This window comes from Pelophylax lessonae, assembly GCF_965119305.1.
Source record: "Pelophylax lessonae genome assembly, chromosome: 4".
Lineage (NCBI taxonomy): Eukaryota > Metazoa > Chordata > Amphibia > Anura > Ranidae > Pelophylax > Pelophylax lessonae.
Window position 1 is genome coordinate 614787674 of NC_138771.1, and position 27344 is coordinate 614815017.

General features: G+C 41.0%; 1 protein-coding gene across 1 annotated transcript in view; it reads left to right on the forward strand.

The window, feature by feature from the left end:
- The window catches only part of LOC309552834 (A.superbus venom factor 1-like), a gene marked incomplete at its 5' end in the record, with an annotated part of 218648 nt that overhangs the window by 26927 nt on the left and 164377 nt on the right, over positions 1-27344 (forward strand). Inside the window, 9 exons of the mRNA XM_082253743.1 lie at positions 1436-1515; positions 3658-3745; positions 3831-3933; positions 6229-6349; positions 7995-8110; positions 11566-11712; positions 12930-13139; positions 15209-15406; positions 27174-27335. Coding sequence (XP_082109869.1) covers positions 1436-1515; positions 3658-3745; positions 3831-3933; positions 6229-6349; positions 7995-8110; positions 11566-11712; positions 12930-13139; positions 15209-15406; positions 27174-27335 — 1225 coding nt within the window. The remainder of the gene's footprint in view (positions 1-1435; positions 1516-3657; positions 3746-3830; positions 3934-6228; positions 6350-7994; positions 8111-11565; positions 11713-12929; positions 13140-15208; positions 15407-27173; positions 27336-27344) is intronic.

Sequence of the window (27344 nt, forward strand, 5' to 3'; positions counted from 1 at the left end):
ACTACACTACGGTCACCCTGGCACTTAACACTTTCCCTGCAGAAACTAAATTTTTGCATCTAACTAAAGTGGAAAATAGCACCCTAACTACACTAGATATCCCTTTCCTCACACTAATAAATGCTAAATGACAGTTTTAAACTAAAATTATTCATTCATGAATAAGCGACATATCCAGTCGTGAAACGCGTCCACCGATTGTCCTGCATTCACAGTGTGTACCTGTACCTGCCATTTGATTGATGTGGAATAAAGACACTCCTTTCCTTGAAAATTCATCAGAAGTGCGGTCATTCCTTTTTGTCTGAAGCTATCCTGGATTGCGGATCCGACCGGCACCTGATCCTAGCCTCACCTGGAGCGGTCTACCCGGTTTGGACTTTGCATCTCTGATCAGTCTTCTCCTTGTATGAGCTGAAAGTTTAGAGGGACGTAGATTTTCAGTGGTCTGATACTCCTTCCATTTCAATATTATCACATGCACAGTGCTCCTTGGGATGTTTAAAGCTTGGGAAATCTTTTGTATCCAAATCCGGCTTTAAACTTCTCCACAACAGTATCTCGGACCTGCCTGGTGTGTTCCTTGCTCTTCATGATGCTCTCTGCGCTTTAAACTGACCTCTGAGACTATCACAATGCAGGTGCATTTATACGGAGACTTGATTACACACAGGTGGATTCTATTTATCATCATTAGTCATTTAGGTCAACATTGGATCATTCAGAGATCCTCACTGAACTTCTGGAGAGAGTTTGCTGCACTGAAAGTAAAGAGGCTGAATAATTTTGCACGCCCAATTTTTCAGTTTTTAATTTGTTACAAAAGTTTGAAATATCCAATAAATTTTGTTCCCCTTCATGATTGTGTCCCACTTGTTGTTGATTCTTCACAAAAAATTACAGTTTTATATCTTTATGTTTGAAGCCTGAAATATGGCAAAAGGTCGAAAAGTTCAAGGGGGCCGAATACTTTTCCAAGGCACTGTATATACTGTATATACAAAGAGAGAGCGAAAGAGAGAGAAAGAGAACACATTTTTTTTGCTATGCCTATAATAAAAGGGAGGGAAATATGAAGAAAAACAATATATATTTCTTAAAAAGTCAGATCAGTTTATAAATCATCAGGAGAAATGTTAGTTGACATTAGGCTCAATTCGCTATGTTATAATTTCAACCTGTATGACTGTATTTAGCCATGTGACTGTTATTTTCTGTGATAACTGCTGAAAAAATTGCTTGTTATTACCAATAAAGATCATTATTGTTTAGTATATTAAGTTTATAGTATTTAAAAATGTGCATGTGTAATGGATTGCCTGTATCATCCCTGATTTTTATTGTGGAGAACTGACAAATACAGAAAGCCCAATAAATACCCTATGTTCGTGCGTTTGGCCACAACCATAAAACTGTTATACATTTTACCTTGCAGTTCAGGGGTTTGGACCATTTCAGCATCCTATAAGGGTTATGATCAACAATATACTGCGCACTTTGAGGTGAAGGACTATGGTAAGTAAAAAGTAGAGAGAAACATTGATAACTGGGTCTAAGAAAATATGCACAAAATAGATAACACAAATTATATATGTCAAACTATAATTTGGTTTATGCAATAAGACAATTACTAAAACCAGTGTAAGGAGATATTCTTACTACTGACCACCAATGTAAGGGGCAATCTTCTTCTCACCCACCAACAACGCAATGCGGCATTCTCCTTTCCGCTGACACCAATGAAAGGAGCATTATTCTTCCCTCTGACTGACTAATGTAATGACCATTCTTCTTACCTGTCATCAATGTAGAGGGCATTGTTCCTTCTGCTGGCCACCAGTGTAAAGGGGACATTGTTCCTTCTGCTGGCCACCATTGTAAGGGAGCATTCTCACTCCCCTTGATCCCCAGTGGTATAGGAATTTTTCCTTCTGCTGACCACCAATGTAAGAGACCATTTTCTCCCATATACAGTATACCAATATATGGAGCATTCTTATCCCCACTGATACCAAAGTAAGGGTCAGTCTCCTACTTACTGACCATCAATGTAAGGAGTATTCTTCTTTTAACTGACCACAAAAGCAAGGAACTATTATTGTATCCACTAACCATCAATATAATGGACATTGTTCTTTCTACTTTCACCAATGTAGTGCACATTCTTCTCCCAGCGACAAATGTAATGGTCATTCTTGTTCCCACTGATTACCCATTAAATGAACTTTCTTTTTCACACTAGCACCAATATAATGTTCTTCTCACTGACCATCAATGTAAGGGGGCTTTTTCCTGCTTACCCCCAATATGAGATGCATTTTTTCTTCATATTACACCAATATAAGAGCATTCTATGCCCAACCAACATCAATGTGATGGGTAGTCTTTTACCTAATGACCACCAATGGATACTCTTTCCACTAAAACCATAATAAGGGTTTGTTCCTCTTCTCACTGGCCACCAATGTAAGGAATATTCTGCCACTAACATCAAAGTAAGAGATCGTTTTTCTTTCAACTGACCACCAATGTAAGGGATATTCTTTCTTACACTGACACTAATGTAACTATAATGTGCCTTAATTTTCCCACTGACCACCAAATATTTAGGACACTCTTCTTTCCACTGACACCAATGTAAGGAGCATTCTAATTACCTCTGACCACCAATGTAAGAGGACATTCTTCTTCTCACTAACGCCAGTATAAGAGCATTCTTTTTTTCTTTTTTTTTTCTGACCATAAGTGTAGAGGGAATGGTTTCTTATGATGGCTACCAATGCTATGGGAATTCTTCCTTCTCCTGACCACCAATGTAAGGGTCCTTCTTCCCCTCAACTAATAATATAAGGAGGATTCTTATTCCCACTGACACCAATGTAAGGAGCAGTATTTTTCTTATTGATCATCAACGTTAGAAACATTTTAACTGACCACAAATGTAAGAGGCCATTATTCTTTCCACCGTCCATCAATGACATATTTATTTTCCTTCCTGCTGGCCATCAATGCAACATGAATTTATTCCCACTGCCACCAATGGCAGCCTTTAAACCAGCCTTCAACCCACTGACCATAAATGTAAGGGGTATTCTTTCCACTAACTGCAGTGTAAAGGATCATTCTTCTTTCCTTTGACCACCATTGTAATTTATATTTTTCCCATTATCGCCAATGTAGGAGATCATTGTTTGTTTTTCCCACTGATCATCAATGTAAGGGGGGTATTCTATCTCCTGCTGCTGCTGGCAACCAATTTAGGAGGCTCACACTGATAATTTGTCAGGAGGGAATCTTCCTAAATGATGAAAGAATAACAACATGGTCTGCTGCCATCTCCTTCTGAAAATGCTGCTTGCCAGCTTGACCTATTGGATTTGCTTCCTAAACTACGTACTTGTTCCAGATCAGCACCTCAAAGTACAGAAGGCAGGGAATCCATGTGACACCCAGTCAACTAACATTTTTAGAAGGAGGTCAGAAATCCTTGTCCCCATATTTTTCTTACTTTGAATGGTTTACTTTTTAGGCAAATGATCAATTAGGCCATCACTAGAGCGACTGTTTGCCAAACAAAATATCATGCCTTTTTGTAGATATTTTATGAACAGTATTGTTTAGTGTATATACTTTACATGTTGTACGTTTTATGCATAGTTCAGCCAGATATTGAAATCACTATTGAGCCACGTGAACCATTTTACTATATCCAGGATCAAGATTATACTATCAAAATTCAAGCAATGTAAGTACATTTATGTAATTTCTATCAATTTTGTTAAAAAGCATTTATGAACTGTAGAACATTATTTTTCTCTTTGTTTTCTTAGTTATACACATGGCATTCAAGTAAGTGGTGATGCATTTGTACTTTTTGGAGTGAAGAGGGACAATGAAAGGAAACATTTGCCAGATTCATTGAGAAGAACTAAGGTAAGAGTGTTAACTTTTATTTTCTGGTAAGTCTATGTAGTAGTTCCCCTTGAATTTAATGTCTATGAGACATCAGCAGAAAAGGCTAGGCCAACACAGAGGCAGAAGAGGCATCTGCCTTGGGCACCATTGCGTTTTGCATGCAGCTGAGATGAGAGTCTCTCCTGCTTTTGTGACTGCTCATTCAGCAGTTTTGTTGGTTTCTGGTAGTAGCTTCAATCTTCCTTTAGGACTTGGCTACTATTTTAACTGTACCACCTCTATTAGGGGGCCAACCGCTAAATCCTATTTCTGTGTTTCTGCCAAGTTATACTCTTCCACTACATGGATGAGGTTGACTTGAGGCCTACTCTTGGGCCTTCCTCCAGTCAAGTCTTGGGTTTTTATCTCTTCAGCTTCTTTATTCACATTTTTTTCATTCCACTTTGCTGTGCCACTGTTTGACTCCTGGCAGAGCATTCTATTTTACCATCTTACACCATTTATGGTTGGTTCAGTCTCATTGGAGATGGCCCAACTAGACAGCTCCAGCATGGGGATAGCAACTTTGGCACTCTAAGAGGTAGCATTCACTTTCACCGTGAGCAGGCATCCACTCATCACCCTTCAGAGCAGTATTTATGTGTGTGCTTCAATGCAAATAACTCTGACTATCCTTTCTGTCAGTTTTCTGATGGCCCCCTCACACGGAGACATCTGTTCAGTTGCAGGAGGGTCTGTTGATTTCCCACCTATGACAGCCATTTGTCCGAGCCTGTGGGAAGGGCTCCCCTCAAAGATGCTTATGATTGGGATCTGGCCCAACTGCCCAAAACCAGTTTTAACAGTGGAGGGCCTTTCACTTGGCTGCAGATAACTTACCCAGCTACCTCTGCTTGATCAAACGTGGCCTCTCATTAAGTTGTGGCAAAAAGAGTTAAAGGGGTCTTCACTGGCATCTGAGCATGGTGAACAAATTGGTACTCTGCTATACTTTCAGAGCACCTGGTTGGCTCCTATTGCTTCCCCTCCTTCTCCTAGTCTGAGTGTTTCTGTACTCTGTGTGAGGATTACAAGAGGCTGCTCGCAAGTCAGATTCAGCTGCGTACACTAGTTGCATTTAATTGTAGCACCCTAAAGGTAGGTGCTAGGTAAAATATAGTGGGCTTTATCTGCCTAACAGCAGAGCCGTGATTTATTTTTGTCAGGTAGGGTGTCATGACTCCCAAGTGTGTCTACTGAGAGGGGAGTCTCCCCACTGGCCCTGTGAGAAGCTTCTCATTGGGCAGTGGAGGAAACCCAATCAGAGATGCATTCAGGCTTGTATCTACCCCAGAAGGCAGATTCTGCCGCAGAGGATTCTGGGAGTGGGTATAAGCTTGAGGGGGCCGCATGGCTCAGTGTCTTTGGTGGGAAGCAGAGTCCTAGGAGGGAGAGTACGGCTGTCTCTCCTCCTGTCAGAGGAAGCGGATGTCTCTGGGTGCTGCCTGAGAATCCAGAGGGTGCTGAGTTGAGCTGAGGGGGATTCGGTGTGCCGAGAACCAGCGGAGAGAAAGAGGGGTCCAGTCCCAGGAAAGCCTACAAAGGTCGTGAGTACTGTGGATTGCCCCTGGGGGTCTACTTAGTGTCAGAGGGGACCACTTCGGAGAAGGTTCTGGGATCCAAGACTCAGCTAGTTGTAAAGGGGGTGCCTGGTAAGAGGACCCTGAAGAGTCAGTGTAGAGAGTGGAGTGTATAGGTTGAGAGTTGCAGCAGCACAGGAATTTACAAAGAGCTACCTCAAGCTAGCGTAAGGCTGGAGGGAACTGTTCAGTGACTTTTGAGCAAAGCAGTGTCAGAAGTTAAGTATTCTACAGTCCTGTGTCTTCTGAATTAAAGTCTAGGTTCCAGCACAGTTTTTCAGCATTACAGTACATTCAAAGCTTCAGGAATCATTGGCTAGCGTCGGCTGGCGTCAAGACAGCGCTAACAGGCACTTTTCTAGAAAAGTCCCAAAATTGTACCTAGTTGAGCCAGAGGAATATCCCACTCATTCCCTTTTCCCATCCTCTAAATACAAAAAAAAAACAAAACAAAGCAAAGATGCTGGAATGGTCATTGTCTCAGTTCTCACACCTGGAGTTACAGCTCAAATGTGCTGGGAGTGTCATCGGTAACAATGGCAGACCCATATCAGGCTCAATGCCTGGAAAACTTGCTACATAATGATAAACTGTTTATGTTTTGTAATAATAGGTAATTATATCATTAATGCTTTTTATACTGTATATTTGCCTGGAGTTTGGCTTCAACTTCTTTCATACTTTTGGTCATCAGATCTATAGTGGTGAAGGTAAAGCTATTTTGGAAAGAAAAGATCTGCAGAAAGTGTTCAGAAATGAACAGGAAATGATGGAGTGGACCCTGTATGTGACTGTCACTGTTATCACTGACTCAGGTGAGGCTGGAGATTTGACAGCTATAAGAGAACCTGTTATCCTGTTATCTGACTTGTTGATAAACTGATTCCCTGTGGCTCTTCTCTAAAGTTGCATGTGTCCTATCTATCAAGAGAAATCTTTCAACCTTTTTAGAAAACCTACAAAGAGATCAGCTTTATGTATATTAATATGTAGTAATGTTTGAAAAACATTCTATATATATATATATTTTATATATTTTTTATATATTATTATATTTTTATAATATTATATATATATATATATATATATATATATATATATATATATATATATATATATATATATATATATTATAATATTTATATCTGTACATGGAGACATTTTTATTTATTTTAATTTATTTACCTAAAATTGTAATTGTTTACAGTGCTACATAGCAGTGCTGCATAGTTGTGCTTTACTTCTCAATCTTACAATGTAAGGCTATGGAGTCTATTTATAAAGCATTTGTTGTACAAATGTTTGAAACCTTTGTGCAAGGTGAACAAAATATCCCATATTTTTTCTGAGAGATTAATGCCTGTATCGTCATCTCCATCTAGTGGTCAAAATGCAGTATAAATTTCTCGTTGTGGTATTTCAGAAAACAGTACCGCATTTTGGCAACTAGTTGTCGCTGATAATACAGGTATTAATCTCTTATAAACAATATGGGGCATCTTGTTCTACTTGCATTAATGCTTCTGACATTCCTGCAGAAAATATTTTACTTTCAAAATTTTTATTGGTTTTAATGCAAACAAGAAACCAAGAGTAGTAGAAAAGTACATTAGTCATTAAAAACAAATATGCAAAACGAATGGGAGGAAGGGGAGGGAAACTCCCAGATTACGTAGCACCGAAATAATAAACACATTAAATGTTTGTTCTGGGATATTTATTCCACCACTAAAGCACCAGATAACCCTCCTCCCAATACCCGGAAGAGATAAATGTACAAACATAGGAGACCACCCATCTGGCAATAACCATGTTAATGCTCACAACCATAACGTACTAGGAAAGTCAGAGGAGCAAGAAGAAGAGAAAAGGAAGAGAAGGAAGAGCAGGTCCGGACCGAGACCCAAGGAGATACTACATTTTTCACATTTAGAGAAAACATTAATGTACAAAAGAACCAAGGTAGCCCATGATTCCCAGGTCTTTTTACATTTCTTAACCATGTCCTGTAACGTGTAGAAAATATTTTAGAAATAGACCCCTATGAGTCTATCAACCTTTTCTGCAAGGTCTGACAGTCTCAGAGGGCGGACCCATGGAAGCTCGGGGTCCAAGTGGGTTGAATGATGCTGGCCGTCATTTGACCCAGAACACATGGGGGCATGGGGAAAAGTTCTGAATTGAAAGGGAGTATTGCAGCTGATTTTATACTTTAATAATACCAAGCCTCTTAATTTTTAGATTTCAAAAATGGAGTTCTAATTTAAAGGTAGCCACTGCAATAATATCCAAAAAAATGTTCTGTGCACTATACTTTCTGATTAAGTTGTATTACCAATTTTAACAATCTAATATGAAAAGAGAGAAAATAAGGTTATATTAGACAGAGTCTATAAAATTAAGAATCTTACTACTTGCTGATATGTTATTCTGTTTCTTGCATGTTGTCTCTCACCTTAGGATCCAGTATAGTAAAGGCAGAATTGGAAAATATTCCCATAGTTAATAAGCTATATAATATCATCTTTACCAAAACCCCTGAATACTTCAAGCCTGGACTGCCCTATGACTTTATGGTATGTATCTCTCTATACGAAGATAATACATGATAGGGGTCTACTTTCAACAGTTGCCCATGAAGGACCAGAATTATTATTTTTTTCATTGTTTAAGATAGATCAGTGTAGGGTTAAAACTTCTGCTAAGCTAGCCATACACTAGTAGAATTTCTGGCAACATTTTTCATTTTTGAACCATTCGTATGAATTTCAAGTGGCTAGTGGGGTCAAAGAAAACTTGAGGAGCAGGATGGAAAGTTTTACTTGAACAAAGTTCTAACTGATTGTTTTATTTTGGTAATCATAGATTTTGTATTGTGCATATTCTAGGCACAAAAAAAATAAATCTGGGATCCCATTCAAGTTGAAGATCTGGACAAAATTTTAAGTGCTTCAAATTAAATGAGTTAACTCAGTGATGACAAGATCAAAAGCTCTGATGAATGATTTTTCAGACTTTCTGTATGAATGTTCAGATGAAATTCTATTTGTAGGCAAGCTTTAGGTTTAAATGTTTTCTGCCTTCTCATTAACCAATTCTCAATAACCCATAAAGAGAGGTATAGAGAAAAGTTAGACCTGCGCTCTAGCAGTGGGTTATGGAATATGCGTTCCTCCAAAGGAAGAATGCAATCAGTCTTATCCCCGCGATAGAAGGAGTCCTCATGCTTCCCGCTAAGTGGAAGCCCATGTAAGATGGTTTCTGATTACATCCTGATTCTTGATGGCTTGGCTTCACAAGAGAATTATTTTCCCTGACTCCCTGATTGACTGACGAACTCCTTATATACCGCAGGCCTATAGAACCTATTAACTAGCAGGGCACAGTTGCCACACAACCCAAGGTAGGATGCCAACTTCAAGGACATTACTATAAACATCACCTAAATCAGGGGTCTTCAAACTATGGCGCTCCAGTTGCTCAGAAACTACAATTGCCATCATGCCTAGTCATGTCTGTGAATGTCAGAGTCTTACAATGCCTCATGGGATGTGTAGTTCCGCAACAGCTGGAGGGCCGTAGTTTGAGGATCCCTGACCTAAATGATGCTTACTGCTATTGCTAGTCAGCTTCAAGCAGGGACATCTAGTGAAAACTTTGGCTTCTACAGCAGATGGAGAGGGGGGATCTCTAGGTCAGCGGTCTCCAAACTATGGCCTGCAGACCATATCTGGCCTTCTAGGAGATAATATTAGGCCCACAATGTTTCTCAGACTCAGTATACAGCATTTAGATAAGATGGTGTCCACTTCTTCATTCCCCCTTCCCCCACATCTGCAGCCTCTCACAGGTAGTTCCTACCCGAATCTGCTCTGTGTCATTGGTTGTTAGGTCTTCCAGCATACTGGCATTTAGACCTGGCATGCCCTCTTTCCAGACATGCTCCCCCTCCCCCCCCCCAGCTACCCCCCTGCTGCACAGCAATAGCCACACTCTGTAAGTCAAATTACAGTAGTAAGGTGGATTCTGATGGGAACATAGATGTAAGGGGATGGGGGCGGGGGATTTATTGGGGACACTAATGTAATAAGGACTCTGATGGGAACACTGATGTAAGAGGAACTCTGATAGGGACACTACTGAGGTAAGGGGCGATTCTGATGAGGACACTGATGTAATAGGGGACACTGATGGAGGCACTGATGTTCGAGAACTCTGATAGGGACACTACAGAGGTAAGGGCTAAATCTGATGAGGACACTGATATAAGAGGGGACACTGGTGTGGTCAAAAGAGCAGATAAATAAGATCCTGAGATTAGTTCATCAATCGTCACTAGATAGTAAGATCCAAGAAACAGGGTATAAAATTCTAACCAGATGGTATAGAGTTCCATCACTACTACACAGAATAAAAGAGGTGGTTTCAGGAAAATGCTGGCGGTGTGGATTGGAGGATGGAAATATGGTGCATGTTTTTTGGGGATGTAAAAGAGTGCGGCCATTTTGGAATAAGATAGCAGTGGCTATAAAACATATAACCAACGTGGATATTCTAGAGGACCCTCCGTTGTGCTTGCTGCATTTAACAGGAAGCTCAGTGCGGAGCTACAGGAAGTCCCTGACTCTGCGTCTTTTGAATGCAGCAAGGGCATGCATACCTATATTCTGGAAACAGACAGTGATTCCAACTTACGAGTTGTGATGTGGGAAGGTCAACGAGATTTTTAAGATGGAAGAACTGTCTGCTATTTTGGGAAATTCAGAGGATCAAGTTAAGTTGAGATGGAGACCCTGGGTGCAATACTTGGAAGCCAATTCTTCTTGAAGGGAGTTTAAGAGAGGGTCACCCGGGGTGGTTCCTGGTCCAGGCTGCGGGGGGACGGTCCCCACACCCCTCCTGGCATACGGTAATATAGCATGAGATACATCTTCATATGTAGAAATGTTGGGAATGTGCGCATAAAAGTATAAAATCTTTTTTTTTTTTTTGTTTGTTCTTGGTTTAATATGGGGGAGGAGGGAGGGGGAGGTAAGGGGGGTGGGGTTTGGTCAGAACATGACAATGTTTGTTCGAAATGTATGTATATATAAAAAATCACCAATAAAGATATAAATTAAAAAAAAAAAAAGAGGGGACACTGATGGGGGCACTGATGTTAGGGAACTCTGATAGGGACACTACTGAGATAAGGGGTGACTCTGATGAGGACACTAATGTAAAAAGGGACACTGATGAGGGCACTGATGTTAGGGAACTCTGTTAGGGACACTACTGAGGTAAGCGGGGCTCTGTTGAGGAGACTGATGTAAGGAGGGAATCTGTAGGGACACAAATTAAAGGGGGGCTATGGTGGGAAAACTGTTGTAAGGAGAATGTTGATGGGGACACTGATGTAATGGAGACTCTGACAGGGAATCTGATGTAAGGGGGACTTTGATGGAGACCCTGATGTAAAGGGAATTCTGATGAGAAAGGTGCAGACTCAATTATTGGCCCACATTTATTTAGAATTTCTTTGCTTTGTTTTTCCAAAGTTCTTTCTCTTTTGTTTCGAATCCTGTTGCGCTGATTACAGAAAAAGCTCCAAGTAAAATATATTCATTCATTTAACTTAATTAATTTATAAAACTGAATTTGTTCAGCCCATGATTATTTGTAAAATATACAGTACAGTGTGGTCCTGGAATTAAAAATGTTTGGACTGGAGACCTCTGATCAAAGTGCACTGCAATATACAGTATCCTGCAGTCCTCTACACTCTAAATTCCAGCTGTATTTATTTACAGGAACCAATGGGACGGACAGAAAATAAAAAACAAAATTAAAAAAAGGAAGGCAAAGTATAGTGGTTCTAATCATTCCTTACTCTATTCAAATAAAAAAAACGTTTTGATTTTAGATTCACTTTAATCTTATCCTTTATATAAAGAATAAAAAAACCTACAAAACTGAACTGGTCAGCATTATGCCTTTATTTAATGCTGTCAGATTGAACTAAAAATGAATAATTCCTTCTCTTCTGTTGTAGATTCTGGTCACAAACCCTGATGGCTCACCAGCTCCTGGTGTCCCTGTGGTGGTCCAACCTGGACCATTAGGAGGAATAACACAAGACAAAGGGACTGTCAAACTGACGCTGAATACAGAAGCTAATATAAACTCTCTTCAAATAATGGTAAGCAAAAAAAAGAATCATCTTGACGTGCTCATGGCAATATTTGTAATAGGTGATCAATATTGTCTACATTACAGTGTTACTAAATCCAGGACCCTGCATTCACTATATCTGGTCTCCCACAGTACACAGAACATAGAAATGCAATAATGTTAGTAGATAGAAACGGATAAATATATTTTCCCAACAGTATATAGCAGTCTTGTGACTTCTATCAGTGTCTGGTTAAAGCTTGTAGGAGGAGTTTTCATTATACTCTGACTGTCCTATGAGGCTGCAGTACCCCAGACCCTCTGTCTGGACAGTGCCAAGAAAAAAAAAACTCTTTAGCAATACACACCAAACTGAGCATGTGCAGAGGGACTCCAAAGGCTCTATTCTATCAGGAGATGGATTGGGTACTATGAAAGAAGGGGAGGATGAGAGAAGAGAGGATCAATCAGCCTTTTTACACAATGCAGAGGAATAACCACTTAGGTTCCACAGTGAGTATAACAAGCATGCTTTACTGCATATACAGACTGATTTTACTGTTGTTGGTTTAGTAACACTTTAAAGAGACCCTTTTACCAGATCAATCATTTTAACAAAAACTATTGATGCATTTTTTGCATGTCATTCACCTGTAAAATCCTCCCTTGTTTAGACATCCAATAGCTCTGCTGGTAGGTGCCGCCATCTTTGGTGTGATATCAGCATCCCCAGCAGACTTAGAGCTGTCATAGTTACATTTTCCTCGTTTCCACTGAGCGGATCGGTTCGGGTCGGTTCGGTACGGTACGCAATTTTGAGTGTTTCCATTATAAAAGTGGCCCATACAACCGAACCAAACCGCACCATTCCTGGTCCTCCTTCAGATGTAGGGCCATAGGAAATGGTACGGTACGGTTAGGGTGGAGCTACTGACGTCACACGATACATTCCACTGATTGGCGGACAGGAAAACGTCAATGCTCACGTCAAACGAAAAGCTCAGTCCAAATAATAGTCCAGACTTGCAGTGGAAACGCTCACCTGAATAAGCCGGACCATTATAACCCTTCCAAACTGTAGCAACCCGAACCGTTCCGCTCCGTGGAAACGAGGCAATAGTTAGTCAGGTTGAAAAAAGATACAAGTCCATCTGGCTCAACCAATAAAAATGGTCAACTCTATTGTATTGCTCTTCACTCTTCCCCTCACAGCTACTTCATTGTGCAACATCTGTTGGTTTTTAGGCTAAAACAGATGTTCCGGCATTCAAGACTGAACATCAAGCCACTGCCAGCATGACAGCCACGGCGTACAAACCGGATTCTGGCAATTACCTTCACCTCAGCGTCGCGGGGACGGAGCTGCCGAGAGCTGGAAAGAATGTCTTTATTAATTTTATTATGCGGAACAGCAACCCCACAGTTCAGAGTCAGATCAACCACTTTACCTACCTGGTAACAATAATTATTAACTCCACTGTTATTATATTGTACAAAAGATTATCTTAACCCCTTTACGCCTAAGGGTAAAACAAATCTAAATGCCTAAGCCCAATTTTGCAATTTTGCCATGTATTAGTAAAACTGTACATATCATCAAAACTACTTTGTGTATCCAGGTGGATTATACCTTGTTTTTTTTTTCAGGATAAATTGGGCTTTCAGTTGCTGGTAAATAGTAATTGATATCTCCTGATTTTATTTATTTTTTTTTCATTATCAAAGGAAAACTGGCCCAAAATAGTAAAAAAATATATATTTTTTTAAATGTAACTGTATATTTCTTGTTACTGCCATAACCTATTACAAAAGAACAGCCCAAAATATAATTTTTCTGCTCTTGACAATCGCAGCGATACCACATATGTGTATGTTAGTTGTTGCTTGTACCCGTTGTACAGTTCAGAAACAATAGTGCACATTTTTACTTTTTTTTAATCCTACCTAAAATACACTGACACTAACTGACACTTATACTAATTTAAAAAAAAGTACTGTCCAAAAAATAACAACCCTGGTCTTGACCCAAACACTAACCCTGGCACTGACCTAGATCAAACCTTGATCTAGGTATTTTAAAAAAATATATATTTATTTATTTTTAAATTTATTATAATTTTTTTCTATCTCTGATATGATACAATGCATCTCTCTCATCCATTCACAAAACAGAAAACACGGGGCGGGCTTCACAGACTGATTATGGAATTGGCTGTTCCGGGTCCCGATCATTAGAATGGGGCCCGGGGCCCTTGGTGAGCCCCCGGTCTCTGTGCTGGGAGATACACAAATATGCGACCCCACGAAAAAAAGGCCAGTCCAGTGGGGTTGAAAATCGTGTATGGTTAGCGTGAGGGGGGTTAACCAGGCACTTGAAAAATAGCATGCTTTGTCTTTTGAAGGCCACTTTGCAGTAAAAGCAAGGAAGCATAAAAACCTCTGCAGTATACTAATGTACTGTACCAAAACCAGATTCAGATTCATAATACTTTTTTATTCCCAAAGGGAAATTACAAAAATACAATTACATTCACAAAAGACAATACAAAAATCATAATAAAACTAAAACATCTATAAAATTATCAATAACATCAAATAATACTACACAAAACTAAATTAATACTGTCTTTTATTCAACCATACCATCCTAATAAAATACTACATAGAATTAATAACACAGACTGAAAAAAGTAATAAAAAATCAAACCACCAGCATGCAAATATTACACTACTTTCTCTAACATTATCCAAAAATCATTACACATAATTAATCTAATACCAACATAATATAAAAATGACATAAAAATCTAAGAAGAAATATGACGACTTTATACGACACACTGACTCACATTGACTTATCCTCTAGAGTTTTCTACCACTTTAAATTGGTGGTCATTGGAAAGAATGCCACTCTAAAGCTGGCCATAGATGGCGGGTAAAGATAGGTTTGAATCTCGGACAATTCGGCAGGAACTGGCCAGGATTTAAACCATGTACAGTATGGGCAGGCTGAATGTACCCAAGTTGATCCATCGATCAACTTTGGTACAACCAACCTGACGGATTTTACATGCGATTATTGCAATACCTGGGGTGATGGCTTCCCCCGCACACCCACAGGGAGAACACAATGGCTCCTCGGGAAGGATTCCCCTGTCAATACTGTCTGTTGTTGCTGGAAACAAATTTTCTCCATCTACGGTTAGCCTTAGAGACTACTAACACTGGCTCTGGGACTCTGAAGGCACCAACATGCAAGAAGTCAATCCACCACAGCTCAAGAGACCCCCAGCACCCCCTGGAGAAACCCTGATTGAGAAAAGCTGATGTTTCACATAATTTTTTTGAACCTAGTCCTTAAATACATTCTATTATTTAGCTTATCTTTTTAGTTTTTTTAGCCACTGTTGGCCTTTTTTCAAAATTAAAGAGAATGTATTGCCAAAACAATTTATTTTACTATACGTATACATACAACTTAGATTCCACCCTGACTTTGTATCCTTCAACTTTGATTTCCTCAGGTTCTAAGCAGAGGACAGATACTTAAAGTTGGCAGACAGGAGAGGAAGGAAAGTCAGACCCTGGTGACTTTGGTTCTGCCAGTAACGTGGGAGCTGCTTCCATCCTTTCGCTTTGTGGCCTACTATGTAGTAAAAACCGGCTCAAGCCATGAAATTGTATCTGACTCCATTTGGATAAATGTAGAGGATTCCTGTAAGGTAAGATGTGGGACAAATACAGTATATCACAAAAGTGAGTACACCCCTCACATTTTTGTAAATATTTTATTATATCTTTTCATGTGACAAAATTGAAGAAATAACACTTTGCTAAAATGTAAAGTAGTGAGTGTACAGCTTGCATAACAGTAGAAGTTTGTTGCTTCCTCAAAATAACTCAACACACCGCCATTATTGTCTAAACCGCTGGCAACAAAAATGAGTACACCCCTAACTGGAAATTTCCAACTTGGGCCCAAGGTGTCAATATTTTCTTTGGCCACCATTATTTTCTAGCACTGCCTTAACCCTCTTGGGCATGGAGTTCACCAGAGCTTCACAGGTTGTCACTGGAGTCCTTTTCCACTCCTCCATGATGACATCACAGAGCTGGTGGATGTTCGAGACCTTGCGCTCCTCCAACTTCTTGTTTGAGGATGCCCCACAGATGTTCAATAGGATTTAGGTCTGGAAACATGCTTGGCCAGTCCATCACCTTTACCCTCAGCTTCTTTAGCAAGGCAGTAGTCGTCTTGGAGGTGTGTTTGGGGTCGTTATCATGTTGGAATACTGCCCTGTGCCGGCAGCACTCAACAGCCCCAGACCATGACACTCCCACCACCATACTTGACTTTAGTCAAGACACACTTGTCTTTGTACTCCTTACCTGGTTGCCGCCACACACGCTTGACACCATCTGAACCAAATGTGTTTATCTTGGTCTCATCAGATCCCAGGACATGGTTCCAGTAATCCAGTATGTCCTTAGTCTTCTTGTCTTCAGCAAACTGTTTGTGGGCTTTCTTGTGCATCATCTTTAGAAGAGGCTTCCTTCTGAGATGATAGCCATGCAGACCATTTTGATGCACTATGCGGCGTATGATCTGAGCACTGACAATGGTGGCAGCACTCATACGTTCATTTCTCAAAGACAACCTCTGGATATGACGCTGAGCAAATCAATCAACTTCTTTGGTTGACCATGGCGAGGCCTGTTCTGAGTGGAACCTGTCCTGTTAAACCTTTGTATGATCTTGGCCACCATGCTGCAGCTCAGTTTCAGAGTCTTGACAATCTTCTTATAGCCTAGGCCATGTTTATGTAGAGCAACAATTGTCTTTTTCAGATCCTCAGAGAATTCTTTGCCATGAGGTGCCGTGTTGAACTTCCAGTGACCAGTATGAGAGACTGAGAGCAATAAAACCCAATCTCACACACCTGCTCCCCATTCACACCTGAGACCTTGTAACACTAACGAGTCACATGACACCGGTGAGGGAAAATGGCTATCTGGGCCCAATTTGGACATTTTCACTTAGGGGTGTACTCACTTTTGTTGCCAGTGGTTCAGACATTAAGGCTCCATTCACACCTGGGCGTTTTTGTTTCAGGCGTTTTTTCAGGCATTTTTATGGGCGTTTTTGCAGACGTTTTACAGGCGTTTTTTGTGCAGGCGTTTTTAGATTGACTACGCCTGCACAAAAAACGCCTGTAATCTGCCCAAAAAGAAGCTCATGTACTTTTTTGAGCTTTGGGCGTTTTGCTTCAGGCGTTAAAATGCTCAGATGTGAACAGGGGCCATTTAAATGAATGTGGTTTTACTTGTTGGGCGTTTTGGAAACGTTTCTTTTGAGCGTTTTTGGAGCTGAAAACGCCCAGGTGTGAATGGAGCCTAATGGCTGTGTGTTGAGTTATTTTGAGGGGACAGCAAATGTACGCTGTTATACAAGCTGTACACTCACTACTTTACATTGTAGCAAAGTGTCATTTCTTCAGTGTTGTCACAAGAAAAGATATAATAAAATATTTATAAAAATGTGAGGGGTGTACTCACTTTTGTGAGATACTGTACATTTAAAAAATGTGATAAAGGAATATATTATGATTAGTACTAACTGGACCTAAATTAACTATAGCCATAAGGCAGTGGATGGAAGATCCAATTGCTGTACACTTAGTGCCGGTTCACATTTGTGTGATGCGGGAATGCTGCTAATATACAGCGTGTTCCCGCATCGCATCTGCACCTCTGGCAGTTCACACTGCCATATGCAATACGCAGGGTCAATTAAAAGTTAACGACACCCCCAGTTTAGATCGCATATCGCAGTGCGATCTGCAAGTTTGCACAGAATCGTATCGCACTAGTGTGAACCACAATGCGATTTGATTCTGCTGCGGATTAAAAAAAGGATCATGTGCGTGTTTTAGTGCTATTGCGGTGTGAATTCAGCCATACAAACTGTATGGCTGAAATTTGCACCGCACATGAGATCGCATGTAATTTAGGAGCAGTGCGCTCCGAATTACATGCGATCTCTGTGATCGCACAAATGTTAACTGGGTCTTACTCATAGAACCTCAGTAACATAAACACAAGTAATTATACGAGTGTGCATGGTAATGTCCAGACAACCCAAACACTTGGGAGGAATGGTGATGAACTATCCATCCTGGAAATGTTTTTTTTTTCTGTAGTGTTTAGCAAAGGTGATGATTATCATTCTATGTCTGTATGTTCCTTTACATCTCAACTTATAAAAGACACCCTGTATCATGGAACAATTAAAAATTAAATGGCAGATGGTTAAGATATATCTATAATATTAAAGTATAACTAAAGGCAAAACTTTTTTTTAGTTTTGAATAGTGTGGAGAGGGATTAGAACACCTGTCAGTTTTTATTGCTGTCTGCGTCCCCATTATGGTGATTCACCCTCTTTCATACCTCCCAACTTTTTGAGATGGGAACGAGGGACAGTTATTACCAAAATTATTTAGGCATAGAACACACCCTCTGGCACGCCCCCTTAAGGAGAATTATACTAAAAATGATTAGTTAAAGAGGAAGTAAACCCTCCTCAGGAAGTTGTACCTATAGGTAAGCCTATATTAAGGCTTACCTATAGGTACTGTAAATATCTCCTAAACACGCACCGTTTAGGAGATATTTACCTTTAATGCAGCCAGTGACGTCACTGGCGCATGCGCTCTGAAGGAACGGCAGATCGTGCCGTTCCTTCAGAGCCCCGTGCCGTGACCGTCGGCTCCCGCGCGCGTGCGCGGGAGTGACGTCACCGCGGCTCCGGCCAATCAGATGGCCGGATGCCGCGATCCCGGAAGACGGGCGACTATACATGTCGCCCGTCATACAGGTAAGCGGACGGCACGGCGGGGGCTCGTTCTAAGGTAAGTATTTCATAATGAGCTAGTATGCGATGCATACTAGCTCATTATGGGTTTCTCTTTCAGGATTTAAAGAAGAGAAAAAAAAAATTTCTCGGTGTACAACCTCTTTAAACGGACAAGTTCTTTTTTTTTTAAACTACAACTATTCCTTTATTTTGGCTTTTGAAATTTACAAATGCAAAAATTTAGAAATTGGATGAAAGGTTTAGCACAGGGAAACACTTTTTGAAAGATAAATACTGCATTTTATATACATCTATATAGATCAGGACAAATGAGGAGGAAAGAGAGACAGAGACAGTTGTGAGCGATACTCTTTGTTTTGTCCTCTTTACCATTATCAGTGAAAGTGAAAGTAAAAGAAAATCTCAAATTTTGGGTTGTCCCCAGAAACGTAATAGGGAGGAAATCTTCCAATAGGGACACTAGTTCTGGTGGCCTGGGGGTCCCCAAGGAATTCCCTTAATTTTCAGGGATTTCCTCTCACTTCCTGTTTGACTATGGGACAGGAAGTAAAAGGAAATACCTGCAATGGGACACAGATGCGTTAAACCAGTGGTTCTCAACCTTCCTAATGCCACGACCCTTTAATATTGTTCCTCATGTTGTTTTGTCCCCCAACTATATAATTATTTTCATTGCTACTTCATAACTGTAATTTTGCTACCGCATGGTGCAGGAGATGCAGGGGCCACGGGCATGGTGCAGGAGATGCAGGGGCCACGGGCATGGTGCAGGAGATGCAGGGGCCACGGGCATAGTGCAGGAGATGCAGGGGCTGTGGGCATGGTGTAGGAGATGCAGGGCTGTGGACTTGATGCAGGGCTTTGGGCATGGTACATGCAGAGCTGTGGGCATGGTACAGGAGAGGCAGTGCTGCGGGCATAGTATAGGAGATGCAGTGCTGTGGGCAAGGCACAGGAGATTCTCCTGGAGAACCTCCTGTACCATGCCTGCAGCACTGCATCTAAAGGAGATGCAGGGGCTACAGGGGTCTCACTTACCCACCTCCCAGTACCACCCCTTTTATAGAATACAGAACCAAGTATAATTTTGTGCTACCAAGTGATTTGCACGAAATTTGTCAACAACATAAGTTAGTAAAATAGATCCCCTGCAGTAAGCAACAATAGACCCCACCCCAGCAACAGTCGACTCCCCCCAGCAATGATAGATCTCACCCCAGTGATAAAAGATCCCCCACACAACAATAGACCTCCCCCCAGCAACAATAGACCCACAGTAGCAGCAAAAGGTCTTCCAGCAGTCAGCAACAATAGACCTCTCCCTCAACAGTAGATCCCTCCCTGCAACAATTGGCCCCCCTGCAACATAAGAGCCCCACTAGCAACAATAGACCTACCCAGCAACAAGAGACCTCCACACAAAAATAGAAGCCATTTTTGGTGTGCTACGGTTGTGTTGATGGTATGAGGCCCAGACCAAGCTCATGTTTACAGTAAGGCCTCATTCACATTGGGGAAAAACTGATGGAAAAAAACACACAGATTTCAGTTGCAGAAACAAGTTTACGCCAGTTTTCATGCGCATTTCAGTGAGTTTTATACACTTCGCAGATTCTTGTGCAGAAAAAAAAATCTACATGTGATACCAGTGTTGTGGTGTGAACAGGGCACATAGAGAACAATTGTTTTCTTTGTGCCCTTGCAGAACGCGTGCAGAAAAACTCACGTCTCTGCACCCTGTTGTGAACAAAGCCTAAAAGTAGATTGTTACATATACTGTACTTCCGCTGCCTATACCTTTTTATTTCTACTGATGATTTTCACTTGCAGTTTTTACTAAAATTAACTGCTGGCAAATGTGCTCACTGTGTCTTCTGGTGGAGGTGCCGGAAAGCAGTACTGGCGAGTTCTACCTAAAAAAAAAAAAAAAGCCCTGGCTTTAGATATAAAAATTTTTTTTTGGATACAGTTTAATAAATTCTAGATTCAATAAAGCTTTGAAATTTTATTTTTTATAATTACTATGGATAGCACTTGGAAACTCATTCCTATTTGTCTTTGTAACCGTGAGGGTTGAGCTAACCGAGGATGTAAACGTATAGTTTTTTAACTACATTTGAATTAAGTTTTAGTTCATTTAATATTCTGAACCACAAAAAAATATGATATAATCCTTTTTTCTAAATATCATGGTGGCAATTCTCATGTGAACTTGAATGACATGTACTTTCTATATAGGGTGTCTGTGATATTAAGATCTAAAAATGTGGCATGTATTCTCACATTCAGCCAGCAAGTGGACTTTTAGGCTCATTTTCCATATTTTCAAGTTTTTCCTTAAATCCTGTTAAAAAAAAAAAAAAAAAAAAAATAGCAAATGCTATCATCCCTTATTAAGCAGCTGCATCTGAGAAAAGTAATAAATTATAATATTATATAAATATAAAACTTCAGTTTAAAAGTGCATAGGGATTGATTTACTAAAACTGGAGACTGCAAAACTGGGTGCAGCTGTGCATATTAACCAATCAGCTTCCAGTTTTTTTGTCAAAGCTTAACCACTTTAGCCCCGGAAATGATTTGCCCTATTTTGCGATTCAGTACTGTGTTAATTTAATGGACAATTGTGCGATCGTGCGACGCTGTACCCAAACAAAATTTATATTCTTTTTTTCCCACAAATAGAGCTTTCTTTTGGTGCTATTTGATCACCTGTGCGATTTTTTTTTTTTTCGCTATAAAAAAAAAGCGACACTTGTGAAAAAAAAAAAAAAACAATATTTTTCACATTCTGCTATAGCACATTCCCAGAAAAAAAAATTAAAAATCAAAATTTTTTAACATTTTAGGCCAATTTGTTTTCTGCTACATTTTTTGGTAAAAAAAAAAAATCTCAATTAGGGTATTTTGATTGGTTTGCACAAAAGTTATCGCGTCTACTAACTATGGGAAAGATTTATGTCATTTTTATTGTTTTTTTTTTTTTTTTTTACTAGTAGTGGCGGCGATCTGCGATTTTGAGTGGGACTGCAACATTGCGGCGGACAGATCGGAACCCTAACTTACATTTTTGATACTTTTGGGGACCAGTGACATTACTACAGTAATCAGTGCTAAAAATATGCACTGTTACTATAATAATGCCATTGGCAGTGAAGGGGTTAACCCTGGGGGTGATCAAAGGGGTTAATGTATGCCTGTATGCTTACTAACTGTGTGTGTGGGGGGATTCTGTGACAGGCACAGACCGATAGCTTAGCTGAAACTTCAGATCTGTCCCTTACTGTCTCACAGAAGATCCGCCTGCTTTGTTTACATAAGCAGGGGTGGGTCTTCTCTCCATTTACCGGATGATCGCAGGAGGAAGGCGGCAAATGCCGCCTCTCCTCCCGCGGCCCGCCTCCTGCTTGCGCGCCCCGGAAACCTCTTCCCCTCCAGTCACGTAGTACTACGTGACTGGACCCAGGGGAGACGCACTGCCTCAGTAATATTACTGTGGGCAGTCGGCAAGCGGTTAATTGAGCAAGCGTAAGTTAGAAGCTGATTGGCTACAATGGACAGCTGCACCAGATTTTGCACTGTACAGTTTTAGTAAATCCACCCCATAGAGTAATGGCGCTTTTCCACTGCATGGAACCGAACGGTACGGTACGGTACGGCTCTGAAAAAACAGTACCTACTGTAGTATGGTAAGCAACGGGTTAAGTTGCTGTCTGCAAAATGTTACAATTATGTATATGTCTGGGAGCTGGGTGTGGCTGAAGTTAGTTGCATGCTGATGTGCAGTGAATAAAGAAGCAACCTGTACAGCTTGTCTGTGTTAATACACTACATTTTGGCGACGAGGATGGCTAGCTTTCTGGATTTACCGGCTATCGGAATGTTTGATGTGTCTGGAGACCACACTAGTCTCTCACAGCGCTGGGACAAGTGGAAGAAGGGATTTCAGCTCTATGTTATAGCCACAGGAGTGACTGCACCTGCTCAGAAGAGAGTCATGCTGCTGCATCTAGCTGGACCTCAAGTTCAGGACATTTTTGAAACCCTGGGAGCAACAGGGGAAGATTCAGACTATGAGACAGCCATGAATAGACTGAGTGAGTACTTTGAGCCAAAGAAAAATATTCCCTATGAAAGATATAAGTTTAGACAGGCTGTGCAAGAACTGGGAGAAACCACAGACAGTTATGTGACTAGGCTGAAATATCTGGCAAAGTCTTGTGATTTTGGGACTGTAACTGAGGAGATAATCAGAGATCAGGTCATAGAGAAATGCACATCTGTGCACCTCAGGAGGAGATTATTGAGAGAACCTAGTCTCACACTTACTAGTCTGCAGGAGATTGCAAGAGCCATTGAACTGTCTGAGCTCCAGGCTCTGCATATTGAAACCAAGAACACTGCATCTGTCAATACAGTCTCCAAACCTACCTATAATAATAGGAATATCTGGAGTAGGAAAGAGAGTTTTCCAAAGAGGACTTTACATATCACCTGCAATAAATGTGGCAGGGCGGGACACACAAGTCAGGACTGCACTGTGGTACATAATAAAATGTGCTATGCTTGTGGAAAGACAGGTCATTTTGCAGCTGTGTGTAGAAGTACAACCAGAGATAACAAAACCAAAGGACAATCTGCACAAGTAAATGTTATAGCTGAGGATAAAGAGAGTGCTCCTGACTGTGAATTTATATTCTCCCTGTGTTCTCTGCAAGCTGGGACATTAACCATTAAGATCGGAAATACAGATGTGTCAGTGTTGATTGACTCTGGAGCTACATGCAATGTTATGGACTTGGCTTCTTGGCACAGTCTTAATGGCAGAGAAAATCACCTTAAATTGTGTAACACCACTAAACAGATTTATACTTATGGCTCCAGTACACCACTGCAACTTAAAGGCAAATTTTATACCTCTGTTCAAACACATGAGACTGGTCCTCCATTGCAGACCGAATTCTATGTTGTAGATGGCACAGGGTCACCTCTGCTTGGTCGTCAAACCGCAATGGCACTAGGGGTGTTACAGATTGGCCGTGATGTAGGCAGTGCAAGAGTGAATATGGTGTCTCCTGCTATTTCTGCATTGAAAGAGGAATTTAAAGATTGCTTCTCTGGGTTTGGAAAATTAAAGGATTTTCAGTTGGGGCTTCACATTGATCCACATGTAAAGCCTATTGCACAGCCAGTACGCAGACTTCCTTATAGCCTGAGATCACCTGTTGAGCACAAACTGGCAGAGCTGCTAGACCTTGACATTATTGAACCTGTGGAAGGGCCCACTCCGTGGGTATCGCCGTTAGTTGTTGTACTAAAGGGCACAGATATTCGGATTTGTGTGGACATGAGATGTGCTAACCAAGCTGTGCAGAGAGAGAGACATCCAATTCCCACTATTGAAGATGTTCTGCATGCAATGAATGGGGCAAGTGTCTTCAGTAAACTGGATTTGAAATGGGGTTATCATCAGATTGAATTGACCCCAGCATCTAGAGTCATCACTACATTTGCAAGCCATAAAGGTCTTTTTAGATACAAGAGGTTGATGTTTGGCGTATCGTCCGCACCGGAGGCCTATCAACATGTGATTCAGCAAGTGCTACATGGTTGTGAAGGCACGCATAACATTTCTGATGATATAATTGTGTGGGGAACAAACACACAGGAGCACGACGAACGTCTCCGTGCAGTGCTAAATCGCTTGAAGGAGAAAGGGTTAACATTAAATGAGAAGAAATGCACATTTCAAATGAATAAAATGACTTTTATGGGCCATGTGCTGTCTGACAGGGGCATTGGTCCGGAGGACTGTAAAATTAAAGCTGTGTCTGATGCCAGAAATCCTGAAAACCCTGCAGAAGTACGCAGTTTTCTTGGGCTAGTGAATTACTGTGCCAAGTTTATTCCAGATATGGCGACTGTCAGTGAACCTTTGAGAGTGTTGACTCACAAAGCAGTCCCGTGGAAGTGGGGCTTTTTGGAACAAGGTGCATTTGATGAACTTAAGAGACGGCTGACTTGCGCCACAACTTTGGCTTATTTCAATCCTACTGCACACACCCAAGTTATTGTCGATGCTAGCCCTGTGGGGTTAGGCGCCATCTTGGTTCAGAGACAATGCACAGGCGATTACAGGCCTATTCAGTATGCAAGCAGATCCCTCACTGATGTAGAGAGACGTTATTCTCAGACCGAGAAAGAAGCTTTGGCTGTTGTTTGGGGATGTGAAAGGTTTCACACCTATCTCTACGGCCTTGATTTTGAAATCATCACAGACCACAAGCCTCTGGAAGTGATATATTCGCCACGCTCAAAACCATCCGCCAGAATTGAGAGATGGGTTCTCAGATTGTTACCATATCGCTTTACAGTGCGGTACAGACCTGGACCGACTAATGCGGCAGATGCACTTTCCAGATTGCCTCAGTCTTCTGCACCTGTTCATAACCTGGCAGAAGAGTACATTCGTTTTGTGGCTACTTAACGCCATGCCTCAGGCATTGACACCGCGGGAGGTTGAAGAATTGTCATCTGTGGATCCGGAAATTGCTCGGTTGAGAAAATGTGTAAGACAAGGGGTTTGGGTGGATTGTGACCCAAACTATCACAGAATCAAACAAGAGCTGAGTATTGCAGGACAACTAGTTCTACGTGGCAATCGTATTGTGATGCCTAAAGATTTACGGAAACGTACATTACATTTAGCCCATGAGGGCCATCAAGGCATTGTACGCACCAAACAAAGATTACGTGAGAAAGTCTGGTGGCCAGGAATTGACAAGGATGTGGAACGTTTGGTTTCTTCATGTCGAGCATGTCAGTTGGTGGGCAGCAAACCTAAACCAGAACCAGTAACTCACACTGTTCTACCTGAGGGACCATGGGAAGATTTAGCCATTGATCTGTGCGACATTCCATCTGGACACCATCTTTTAGTTGTTGTGGACTATTATTCAAGGTGGCAAGAGGTGGTAGTTCTCACTAAAGCTACATCATCAACTGTAATTGAGGGGTTGGAGAGCATTTTTGCATCTCATGGGTTGCCTAAACGGATTGTGAGTGATAATGGTGCCCAATTTACTTCTCAGGAATTTCAGGATTATCTGAAATCAAATGCTATTGAACATCATCGTACAACTCCATACTGGCCACAGGCTAACGGGGAAGTGGAACGCCAGAATCGAACCTTGCTGAAAGCTTTGCGGATTGCTCATTTAGAGAGAAGAGACTGGAAAAAGGAACTGTGGCGTTTTATTTTGGCTTATCGCACAACTCCGCATACTGTCACTGGCATTAGTCCTGCGGAACTTCTTTGTGGTCGCAAATTCAGGACAAAATTGCCAGACATTGGGGGTCCTCCTACAAGTCAGAAACCTTTTCGGCATATTGATGAGGAAAGGAAGATCCGGGCTGAACAGTATGCAAACCACCGCCGCCATTGTCAACCTAGTGGTCTTCAACAGGGTGATAAGGTGTTGCTTCAAAGTGATCGGTTTAACAAACTGGCTCCGTCCTTTGAACCTGAGCCTTATGTTGTAAAGGAGAAAAGAGGTACTCAAGTGGTTTTAGAGGATTTAGATGGACACACAAAAGTGCGTAATTCCTCATTTGTGAAGAAATTTATTGAGTCAGAAGGTCAAGTATCGGAAGATGGCGAACAGGCAAAGGGTAGTGATGATACTGCCAGTGATCCAGACTTCAATCCACAACCATCCACATCGGAATGGCCAAGAGAAAAACGAGCAACAAATCCACCGGCCTACCTTAAGGACTATGTGTATAGTCAGGAGTTTATAGGTTAAATTTTTAGTTGTTCATCCATGCATTTTGTTAATCTTATTAATACGTTGTGCATTTTATGTTTTATTCAAAGAGAGGAGGGAATGTAGTATGGTAAGCAACGGGTTAAGTTGCTGTCTGCAAAATGTTACAATTATGTATATGTCTGGGAGCTGGGTGTGGCTGAAGTTAGTTGCATGCTGATGTGCAGTGAATAAAGAAGCAACCTGTACAGCTTGTCTGTGTTAATACACTACACCTACTCGATTGTGGTTCCAACAGGTACCAAACTGGTACCATATACCACAATCCTTTGCATGCAAGTCACTACTAGCCACTGATTGGTCAGAGAATCCCACCCACCCCGTTGTTATCCCACCCACTTAACTTTAGTACTACTTTAGTGGAAAAGCAAACCTATACCGTACCGTACCGAACCGTTCCGACACTATACCATGCGGTACCAGCAGTGGAAAAGCAAACCGGGCCAAGCAGGGCCGAGTAGAGCCGAGCCGGTACTAGCCGGAACTTGCAGTGGAAAAGTGCCATATGATTTACACAACTTTCACCCAAGATTCATCCATTTTCTCCATACAATTTCATTACAAAAATGGGCAAATCTTTGGTGAAAGTTATATGAATCTTAAGTGATAACACTGATAAATAGACTCCATTATCTTAAAAAATAAATAAAATTGACCCGAAAGTAAAAACACTTGCACTTTATCTTTTATAAAATAAGACATTTCCCATAAGTGTGTCTAGATGTTTGAAGTTGATGTCTTGGAGGGCTGTAAATATTCAAACATCCTCTGATTTGTTAACTGCAGCTGGAGATCACAGACGATAATACAAGAAGTGGTAAGGAACTGAATCCTGGAAGTTTCGCAAGGGTGAAAATGACAGCAAACTACAGGGCTCGAGTGAACCTACAGATTGTGGAGAAGTCTGTATATAAACAGAATGCAAAGTTTTGGATGTCACAGAAGAAGGTGAGAAAA